The sequence below is a fragment of the Trichomonas vaginalis genome, chromosome IV (assembly GCF_026262505.1).
Source record: "Trichomonas vaginalis G3 chromosome IV, whole genome shotgun sequence".
Classification (NCBI taxonomy): Eukaryota; Parabasalia; order Trichomonadida; family Trichomonadidae; genus Trichomonas; species Trichomonas vaginalis.
Window position 1 is genome coordinate 15,227,698 of NC_067206.1, and position 12,029 is coordinate 15,239,726.

General features: G+C 34.7%; 1 protein-coding gene across 1 annotated transcript, besides 5 other annotated features; it reads left to right on the top strand.

The window, feature by feature from the left end:
- Positions 1-7,529: part of a mobile genetic element that runs on past the window's edge.
- On the top strand, positions 4,748-5,107 carry TVAGG3_0097270 (organellar and viral DNA polymerase type B; the record flags this gene model as incomplete). Its single annotated transcript, XM_051222678.1, has 1 exon — positions 4,748-5,107. The coding sequence occupies one exon, from the start codon at positions 4,748-4,750 to the stop codon at positions 5,105-5,107; it is 360 nt and encodes a 119-aa protein (XP_051107664.1).
- Positions 7,372-7,571: a mobile genetic element.
- Positions 7,572-7,675: 104 nt separating this feature from the next.
- Positions 7,676-9,534: a mobile genetic element.
- Positions 9,509-9,534: a terminal%2Cinverted (terminal inverted repeat of MuDR-2/MuDR-2B_TvMULE3 transposon ID:TVAGG3_0097290).
- A 1,763-nt stretch (positions 9,535-11,297) lies between these two features.
- Positions 11,298-11,720: a mobile genetic element.
- The last annotated feature ends 309 nt before the right edge of the window (positions 11,721-12,029 follow it).

Below are 12,029 nucleotides of genomic sequence, written 5' to 3' on the forward strand. Positions count from 1 at the left end.
TGACCTAATATATAAGCAAATGCTGCGTTTAAAGCATTATACAATGTATCTTCTTTAAATGTTAATTGACTGTTTTCAATCATTGGTATATTGAACAGTGTAGACCTTGGGTCAAAATGAACTCCATGGTCAATCGATAATAACCGTTTAACATGATATATTATAGTCTCTAATGCTTCATTAATATTTACCTCACGAGTTTCTTGCAAACCATTACTCGCCATACATGAAAACATATAATCTCTATCAGTTGTGAAGAATGGAGCATCTAAGTAATTATTCTCTACTTTTGTCACACGATTCTGTAACGCTTGAAGGTATTGATTTAAGTCTGTTTCAACAATTGTACCATCTGGTTGCTCGATAGGTAATATACCAGGACCGATGGTAATGTCTTCATCAGCACCTTCTTTATGTATGACTAAAGCATTATCAGTAATTCTGAGAGTATATTCTTTATATTGAAGTACGCTAGACTTATAACATTCATATGCATATGGAACAACACTCATTCTTTTACTACATATAAAAATGATGTATTATCTACAATCGACTGATCCTAATAACTACGGGACAATACAGTTTCAAGCAGATCCTAACATGGGGCATCCAAGTAAGATAAAGATGAGAGTAAAAAGTGTCAGTACTATGGCGAACTTTATTGTTTGTGACGAAACAGATTATTTTGTCTTACAGTTAGACGAAGATGGAGAAGAAAAGGTGTGTACATTTAAGTCAGCTCTTTCATTTGATATGGATACTATTGTATCAAAACTACAAGAGATTGTAACAAAACAGTTTGATTATTATAACAAGAAAAAAGGTCAACATAATGTAACAGTTTCACTGAGTGCTACGAATCAACTTATATTTACGTCACAGGACAAAGGACATAAAGTCTATTTAAAAGATGCTTCACATAGAGCAAATCTTATTTTAGGTGCATATGGAATAGAACTACCTATTGTACATAATTATTATCTACAAATGCCAAAACCACCTATGCTCAACTTCGGGTATCAGTTATACCTTCGTTCATCAATGTCTGTCATCTCTGGGTTCAATAATATTGACCAAGTTGATGATCGAAGAAAGATCATGTACAGATCTACATGTTATAACATCAATGAGTTCTGGATATCTGGTAAACCACTTATATGTAAGGAATCCTCACCATGGATAGATGCATTTCCATGGGAACTAACTAATGTTACGTTTACCTTAGTTGACTTCCAAGATCAGCCTGTTCGATTATTGTCACCAATGTTTATGGTGATAGAGATTAAACCAGATAAGCCAGAAGTTAGAGAAACCAATGATGTCAGTGATGATGATACAGAATCTTCGTACGATTATGATTACGATGACGATTAAAAAAAAATAACGTATATTTTTTTATCGGTTATAAAAGACCAACATGCTCAATGCTATAAAAGGATTAGTTAATAACCTTTCACCAGAAGATAAGAAAGGTATGCTTGATATGTTTGGGATCAAAATGCCTAAGAAAGCTAAAGACATTACCAATAAATTAGCTCTGGCAATTAAGAATCAAGGAGGTACAGGAAGTGTAGCAGATATTTTCAAGAATGCTAAGAGCTTCTATGATGACTACAATGGTATCATGAATGTTCCAGCTTCAAATTCCCCAGTTGCTTTAGATCACGATCAGAGATCTCATAATAGAGCGTTAATGGAGATGCAACCAATATACTCAGACCCTCCACCAAAGATTGATGAGAGCGAATTAGCATACAAAGAAATACAGAATGCCTTTTACGTTGTTAAGAACATTAATGGTCAAAAACTTCCTGATGAGAAATGGTTAGACCCAATAACTAAAGCAGGAGAAAGATTCATTATGTTTAACATTGACCAATACAGTCCAAGAGGAAAAGATTACTTCAACAAGATGTTTCCAAGAGTTATGGCAAAGTTCATTGGACAGATAGACCTTTTCAAACAGAAGTGGACATTCTATTACGACTTTGATGAGAAGAGAAACATTTTGCGTCATTTGAACATCAATACAATGGGATCATTAGTTCATCAGTTACTTAATGAAGCTCCAATAGCAGAAGTACAAGAATTAGCATCTAAAGTCCTTGAATCAAACTATGACTTCTTCCTTTGTAGTATTCCTTCGTTAAGGAAGATCGAGATCTTTGACTATACAGCTTATTCAGATGTTGATGCTTCTGCTTTGAGAAAAGGAACGTACACACCATATAAACTCACAGCTGAAGAACAAGTTATGTTAGATACGATGAGAGCAGCAGGTCAAGAAAAGATCGCACTCAAGATCATCAAACAAAACCATTCAAAGAAGAGAAACAGGTCACGTAATGGTCAGCTTTGGACATGGACATGCAAATTACCTATTAACTTAGAGAGGTATCAGATCTTCAACGAACTTAATGCAGAGACAGCAAAGAAGATGATGAAAGATTCATGTTTCATCTACGCTTGTATTCAAGCTGGTGTTGACGAAGCAACAATTAATCATATGAGGGAAATCATTCGTGTCAAAGATTTTCCAATGTCAAAGATTAAGGTTATTGCCAAAGAAACAGGAATAAGGTTCCATGTCATCAAATACAACGAGAAGTATTCAAATCATTCATATACTTATGAACCAGATGAAGAACCAAAGATGACAGTAGAACTTTTATTAATGTATGACCACTACATGTTGAACGAAAAGCTTCCAATAAGTTCAATGTTCATCAAGAACTATGAAGATGTTTGTAAGTTGTGCAAGGATTGGACTTTAGAGAAGAAGATGTTAGTTAACAGAAGATATGAAACAAGGTATGCAATTAACTCAAAGTTAGTTACACCACTTGCAAAAGTCATTGAACTCTTGTTTGCTAACAATTATTTCGAACCAATTAGAACAGGAGAACTTTGCACATACTTCACAACGATGTATAATGAGAACCTTGAAGAAATGATTGACCTCACATACAATGAGCGTTATTGCGCAAGGATGAAGAAAGATTGGAGTTCAGAGACGAAGAAAGACATGAAGTTCCCAAGAGAACATGTTTTCTTTGCTGACTTCGAAGCATCAACTGATGGAAACATTCACAAAGCATACAACATTTGTTTCATGGAAGATGACGATGATGGTTATACATCAATTTGGGGAAGTGACTGTGCGTCAAAATTCCTCGAAGCTTTACCAGATAAGAGTTTAGTTTATTTCCACAACTTATCGTACGATGTCACTTTTCTCATGTCTCAGTTAGAAGAGATTACAGGAACTCCAATCATCAAAGGTTCACAAACGATGCAGATACAAGGAAAGTACAAAGGAAAACTTCTCTGCTTCAAAGACTCTTATGCAATCATCTCAACTAAGTTGGAAAGATTCCCTGAAATGTTTCACCTCACTAGTGGTGAAAAAGAAGTTTTCCCATATAATTACTACACGGAAGAGTTAGTTAATACAACTAAAGTTGGTAACATCGATGATGCCATGAATCATGTCAAAGATATTGAAGCTTTTAATGAGAACATTGAGAAGATTGAAGATTGCAAGATTGATGATGAACACTTTGACATGGAAGTTTATTCGTCATTCTATTGCGGTCAAGATGTACGCATTTTACGAGATGGCTTTCTTAAGTTCCGCAATGACCTCATGACTGAGTTTGAAATAGATGCTTATGATTATGTTTCAATAAGTTCTATCTCAAACAAACTCTTTGAGAAGAGAGTATATTGGAAGAACGGTAATCTCTTTGATCTTGCAGGAAAACCTCGTGAATATATTTCCAAGTGTATTCAAGGAGGAAGATGCATGCTAGCTGAGAACAAGAAGCAATACAATGAAGGAGAACTCATCACTGACTTCGATGCTGTATCATTGTATCCATCAGCAATTGCTAGACTTTACTGTTTAGAAGGAATTCCAAAAGTTATGACAGAAGAGATGAAGAGCAGTGAATACTTGTTGGAGCATCTCTTTGATGATGACCAAGCTGAACCAACAAAGGAAAAGTTCATCTCAGGATTTTACTGTCAGATCGAGATCTTGTCGATCGGTAAGAACTCAGCATTCCCATTGATTGTCGTCAATCCTGACATCAACCCTGACTTACATGTTGCCAGAAGTTCCAATACATGCTGCAAGATGTTCGTAGACCACATTACGCTTCAAGATCTGATCAAGTTCCAAGAGATCTCATGCAAAGTCATTGATGGATACTATTATGATGGAAAAAGGGACATGACAATAAGGAATGAAGTTAAGAAGCTCTTCGAATTACGTGCTAAGTATAAGAAGGAAGGTAATCCGATACAAGAGATCATCAAACTTCTTTTGAACAGTATCTATGGTAAGACGATATTAAAGCCCATTGACAAAAAGATTCGTTTCATCAAGGACAATAAGCTCACTGACTATATCATTAAGAACTATAATGACATACAGACAATAGAGTTCATCCCCGATTCCGAACTTTCATGTGTAAAGTCATTTAAACCTATCGTTCGTCACTTTAACTATTGTCCATTAGGTGTTTCAATCCTTTCTATGTCCAAACGAATCATGAATGAAGTATTCTTCACAGCAGAAGATTTGGGCTTGAAGTTGTTCTATCAGGATACAGATAGTTTACACTTGTATGAGAAGGACTTAGATAAGTTAGCAGAAGAATACAAGAGAAGGTATAACAGAGAACTCATTGGAAAAGCACTGGGTCAATTTCATTCAGACTTTGCAGAGATTACTGCAGGACATATGTCTAAGGCACAAAGATCTATATTCGTTGGAAAGAAGACTTACCTCGACGAATTAACCAATGACCTCAAGGAAATTGCTTTCCACTGTCGAATGAAGGGAATCACACAGGACGTAATTGCACTTACTGCAAACCAAATGTTCCCAGATGCGATACAAGTACATTATGACGAGAAGAAAGGTTTGTTCTTCCCTGAGAAAGTTGGGGAAAAATATAGCATCGTGGAATTGTACAAATCTCTTTATGAAGGTGATGAGATAACCTTTGACTTGTGCATTGGTTCGAAACCATGCTTCAACAAAAATAAGGACTTCACTATTTCAACGAAGTCATCTTTTGAACGTAAGTTAAAGTTCTAAACACTTACTTATTATTTTTCTTAGCTTCTTCCTCTTCTCTCAATTTCTTTGCAATCATTCGTGGATTCTTTGCGCGTCCAGCTGCTAATGCAGCTAATTGTTTCTCTGTGAGTTTACGCTTTGGTTTAGCTGGTTTCTCTTCTTGTGTTTGTTCTTTTGGTTTGAGTTCATTAAGTATTTCTTCACGAAGTTCATTCTTGAGTGCTTCTCTGTCGAAAGTATTCTCAGTCATTTTGTTAGGAGTAAAAAATTTTATTAGGATAGAAATGACGTCAAAACTTTCACCAAGTGAAAAGCAATCAATCATATTGAATGAAGCTAAAGGAATACAACATCCATTATATTATGTTTGTCATATGAAGAATGGTTCAGTTCAAGTTAGAAAGAGAAAGGCACCATTGAATTCACCAGCTCCTGCCCCAGCTCCTGTTGTTCAAGAAGCTCCTAAAGTTGATGAGAAGAAAGAAGAAGAACAAGCATATACTAATAAAATGTTGTTAGAGATGATGACAAAGATATTAGAACGTAACAGTGTAGTTAATGAACCAAACATGGACCCAATTGAACGTGAGAAGGAAACTAAAGAGAATCAAGAATATGTTCAATCAATGGAAGAGAAAAGAATACACTTCGATGATGAACCAGAGCCTGAACCAGAACCTCCTAAACCTCAGCCACAAATAAGACGAATAATCCCAAGAATAAGAAGATTGTAAATTTTTTATAGCTGAGAAAGATGTTGAACGATAACCTCAATACATACAGTATTGCTGATTCCATCAGACAAGTAAGATATTATTTCGATCAAGTTGATGGGGCAGTTCCTATTGGAGATACTAACCATAGATATGTCCCAACAAAAGTGCCAGCTATGCCGACAAATACTATTGATAACGGTTATATTACATTTAACATATCACCACCTGGTGAGAACATGATTGACTTATATAATACGTTCATTAGTGGTTATGTCGATGGTGAGTGCATAATTACAACAGAAACTGAACCAGCTGATGAAAAAGTTCCTAAATATGATGGTGAAGTATATAAAGAAAGAGCTGTTGAGACAGCTCCTACAGGATCAAATGTTACAGCAATTAAAGCAATTGATACTAAATATGCTGGTGGCAAATCATGTGCACATCTTCCAGCAATTTGGTTGGGATACATTGATTCATTCTATGCTGTTGAATCATATCAATTAATCGCTAATGGTAAAAGTGTTTATACACAAGATAATGCTAGAGAAGAAGGTTACATTACTTCTACTGCATCTACAACAGAAGCTATTAAGAAAGTTGATGTATTTAGTAAGGCTAGACATAAAGATGTTTTCAATAGATGTGATACAGTTCGTTCTGGACAGATTATTGAGTTCAATAAACCAATTAGTGGTGCAACTACATTAAAGTTCCACATACCAATCAAGATTGACCTAAGAAGATTCCTAATACTTAATAACATTAGATTCCTTCCAGCGTTTGCTGGTAACTTACAACTTAAGGTTAAGTTCAGTATTGCTGGTATGGTTTGGACACCATTAAGTTATCAGGATATTCTACCATTACCGAACATGCAAGCCAATGTTACAAGCTATATTCCAATCACTAATCACTTCACTCCTATCTATGAAGGTATCAAAGTTATTGATACTGTAACTTGGAATGCCGATAAGAGTACGATATCATTTGGTACCAAGTTTATTAAGTTCACTAAGAAGAATGCAAACTTCTTTGAAATGATTACATACTGTAACTCATTCTCTTTGGACCCTAACATCTATAGTGATTTGGTGACAAGATATTCGGCAAAGACTCTAAACTTCCCAATCAAAAGAATTGACTGCATTACTATGGATGGTTCAATGGCTAAAGGTGAAGGAACTCCTTGTACATTCACGGCAGCATTTACTCCATTATATGTGAACACCATTTATACACTATTTAAGAAAACACCTAATTATAACACTACCTATGAAAATCCATTGTTTGAACAAATTCAATTGAACTGTGGAGCATATGGTAACATACCCGCTGAGGCTCAAGCATCTAATGATCCAATCTTCTATGAGATGCAGGCAAATGCCACTAACAATAATAACGATACTGTTGGCTTCAACTATGATGTCATGAGGTCTATCACAACCACATCAGTCCCTCAATTTGGAATCGAGTCAAATGACTTAGGTCATTACCTATGTGGATTCCCTTGCGAAACTGATTATACATTCCAACAGGGTCAGTTATCTAATTCACCTATTACATATAAGCTTACAGTTAAGCCAACAGCAGAGTCTATTAAATATACTGAGAAACCAGTGTTATGCTTCTTACGTCACGTTTGCCTCTCCATACAGATTAAACAGGTGGGACCACCTATCGTACTTCTCGACGATTATGATTTATCAGCCCCTGCTAGTGAATAAAGGTTAGTTTACATATGAACGTTTATTTTTACACATATATGCGTACATATGCGCGCCCGTATGGTGTCAGTTTTCTGTCACTTTTTTCATTGTGTCGGTGACTGTAGCTGTAGGCTACAGGCGACGCACAATGTATACTGTACTTATTTGAGAAAGTTTTTCTTCAGCATTTTCCAATAAAAATGTAATTGTCGAAATTTTTAATAAATTTAAAGCCTGCTGGGCAGCCTTCGTATTCGCATCGGTGGTAGATTAATACTCCTGTTCCAATTGATAGTTTTTGTGGGTCTTTGACAAATCTTATGTTACCATGCAGCTCTGCAGCTATAACAAAACGAGAATATTCTAAATATCCTATGGCTTGATCAACCTCGCATGAAGGATCGGGTGGAGGATGTTGCATTGAGCAGCAAAAAGGAAAAATAAAATTGAAAACTCACATTGAAAAAATAACGGTTTAATAGAAAATATTTTTTCTTCTGAAAAAGAATTATCTTTGAGTATCTAAATTAGGATAAAGGATATAGAATAGATAACTAGTACTTAATATATGATACATGTACACGAAATGGAAGAATGTGTACTAAAAGAAAGAGAAATTTTAGCTTAATATTTTACATACGAATCAATTATCTTTGGTTAAAAGGTAGAATTGTTGGCTATGATGTACTGATTCATGATCAGTACATCATAGCCAACAATTCCTTATACAAAATTCAAAAACTTGGGTGCAATCAGAACTGATTGCACCCAAGTTTTTGAACTTTCTTGAGGGAATTAAAGGGTGAGAGATTTATAGTCTATCTATATATCTCCCACCCTCTAATTCCCTCCCTGACAGCGGGAAACTTTGTCTGAATGTTAAACTATTCAGACAAAGTTTCCCGCTGTTTGCGAAGGAATTGTTGGCTATGATGTACTGATTCATGATCAGTACATCATAGCCAACAATTCCTTATATAAAGTTCAAAAACTTGGGTGCAATCAGAACTGATTTCACACAAGTTTTTGAACTTTCTTGAGGGAATGGAAGAGTAAGAGGTATACATTATAAATATATACCTCTTACCCTTCCATTCCCTCTCTGACAGCGGGAAACTTTGTCTGAATGTTAAACTATTCAGACAAAGTTTCCCGCTGTCATCGAAAGAATTGTTCCATCTGGTGCATAGAGTGTGAATCTATGCACCAAATGGAGCAAGTCCCTCGCGAAATTGCCCAAACTTGCGTCGCATTTCAAAGATTGCGACCCAAATTTTGGCGATTTCTAGTAGAGATGGAGTATTTTGAGTCACTGACCTATATGCAGTGGCTCAAAGGGCTCCATCTCTACTTTGAAGCAAGGAAACTTTCCTCGAAATTTTGATAATTTGAAGAAAGTTTTCAAGCAATTAACAAAGGATTACTCGCTATGAGGTAAAAATTCTAGATTTTCACCTCATAGCGAGAGCTTCCCTTTCATTGCTTGAAAACTTTCCCCAGCTTCAAAATTGGGGAAAGGGCTGTAAAGTCGACTCCGATACCAGCAGGTACCAGAGTATTTAAAAGAGAAGCCCTCGTACGAGTTTCTATGAAGACCTTCTCATTCAAGAAGATCTTAATAGAAAATCGTACGAGGGCATTGGAAACTCGCGTCTGGTACATGTTGGTACCAGAGTGTTTGAGATTTGAAGACTCTGGTACTAACATGTACCAGAATTTATGATGAATTTAAGATGGACCATTATAAAATGGTAGCGGTTTGTTTCAAAAAAAATTAGATGAGATTTGCATAGATATAGATTATATGATTTATACATATGAAAAATAATATATAAAAATATAATTTTGAGATAATTATGTAAATAATATTTTAAATATTTGAATTTGAGGTATAATTTTATAGTAAAATATATTATAAAGAGTATTTATATAAATATTGTTAAATAATATAAGTAATAAAAATTGAGACCCCTCCCTGTTTTTGATGTTTTGTTACTTTTTCGGTAATTCTTATTGTTTCGGAATTGAGGGAAAATTAATCGTCGAGGAAGTACGATTATGTAAAGTAAAAAAAATGTTGTGGGATTTTTAATCTTGTATATAATTTTATAATAAATTTTTTGTGAGACATTTTAAGAAGCACATATAATTTTTTGAATTTAAAAATTAAAGTAGTGTTGAATGAATTTATTGATTAATTTAATACGGATATTTCTCAAAATTAATCAAAAATAGGTTTTCAGAGAACTTTTGAGATATCTTTTCAAAATGTCTTTTTGAAAATATATAAGTATTATATCAAATTGAAAAAAGGTATTTATCAAAATTCTAAATTCTTAATAAAAAATAACTTTTCAGAGGATTGTGATTTTGAAAGCATGAGTAATAAGTAAAAAATATCTACGATTTTAATGAGGGAATTGTTCCTTATGAGTAGAGATGCGAGTTTCCGAATTTTTTTAGCCCTGGGATGTCATAACCGCTGCGGTTTTGTAAAATTTGGGATAAATTTTGACAATCCATTTTTTGTGGGATGTACGTTTATATCAATTTGCTCGGCGTTTGCCGAGCTATTGTACAATCCTACTCGAATTCATTACGCAGCCCTGGTCACTCAAAGACCAGGGCATACAATTACAAAATAGTAGAGTGAGACTCTTCTAATTTCTTCCAATCACAAGGAAGATCTTAGAAGAGCCTCACTCTACTCGAACACATTACGCAGCCCTGGTCACTTAAAGGCCAGGGCATACAATTACAAAATAGTAGAGTGAGACTCTTCTAATTTCTTCCAATCACAAGGAAGATCTTAGAAGAGCCTCACTCTACTCGAACACATTACGCAGCTCCTGCTCAACAATGAGCAGGTCTTACCACTTTGAGAGGCTTTCGTTCGAGTTCTGATGCAGATCCCAACGCGAGCGAGAGTCTCTCAAGCAAGCTTCTAATTCGTAGCTAGAGTTTCACTCTTATGAACTGGCAGCCAATTTGAGAGAATTTCGCTCGAGATCTAATGAAAAATCAGAACTCGGCCAAAAATTGCCCAAACAGGCTTGTAATTCGTAGCTATAGTATTGATCGTATGGATGTGTTGCCAATATTAGAGACTTTCGCTCGATGTCTGATATTGCATCAGACATCGAGCGAAAGTCACTCAAAACAGCTTAGACATGTCTATTTTGACGGCATTAAATGATTTCATAGGAAATGTCTCAGTTGTTAATTAAGTTCACGTGAGCTTTTATGAATGAAAATAAGTAAAAAAAAAGAATTTTCTCAAAAAAAATTGTGTACGCATTGAAATTTTTATCTATAAATTTAGATATGTCATCAATAATATAATATAATTTTAAATTCGTGGAGTACACTTGGGATAATTGAATATGGGCTACCCCATCCCAACCTCTCAAACTTCCTCTGAATTTGGACAAGGTATCCCAATCCCAAAGACCTATCTGAATAAAATGAAATAAGTATATTATATATATTATTTATTTGCTAATAATGAGCATAAATCGCTAAAATTATGAAGAAATTAAAAATTAAAAATTAAAATTAGAAAAAATGTTGATTTAATGAGAGAATATTGTATAAAAATAGAATTATTAGCTAAAATACGTATTAATTTTATGATATTTCAATCACATTAACGAAAATCGCCCATTTTTAATTCAAATGGGCGGGAAAAAAAAATAAAATTCCAAAAAAAAATTGAATTGGGGAAACGATAGGGGACGGGATATGAGAAACCCCATATGTTTGGGAATTTTTCGCATCACTACTTATGAGGTATACATCATAACTATATACCTCATAAGGAACAATTCCCTCTTGATAGCTGGGAAACTTTCTCTGAATAACTTATCATTTGGAGAAAGTTTCCCAGCTATCTATTAGAAACTAAAGGCTGTGAGGCACTAATATATAATCAGTGCCTCATAGCCTTTAGTTTCTTATTAAAAACGAGAAAACTTGTTCGAAATGATAAACAATTTCGAACAAGTTTTCTCGTTTTAAGGAGGGAATTGTTCCTTATGAGGTATACAGTATGAATATATACCTCATAAGGAACAATTCTTTCTTTAAATGGGAGAAACTTTGTCCGAATGTTAAACTATTCGGACAAAGTTCCTCCATTTGTAGTGGAGATGGAAGGCTTTGAGGTATATTATATTAATATGTACCCCAAAGCCTTCCATCTTTATTGTACAATTTAAAAATTCAGGAAAAATGTAATAAAATTTTTATAAAAATTAAGCGTTTATTCGTAATTGTGTATTCAATGGTTCGGTATTTCTTTGATTTCGAAGTGTCCATCAATCATAACTCTCCAAAATGGCGTTTCACCCTGTTTCCAATGTGGTGTCTCATTGTAACACTCTTCTGGAGTCATGGGGCGAAAACCCTTTTTGGGAAGGGTTTTATGTGGTACTGAGTTGTAATTTTTCCTGAATTTATCAAGAAATTCTTGAATTTGTTTTGCATTTGAAGACCGGCCGACATTTCTTTCAAGAG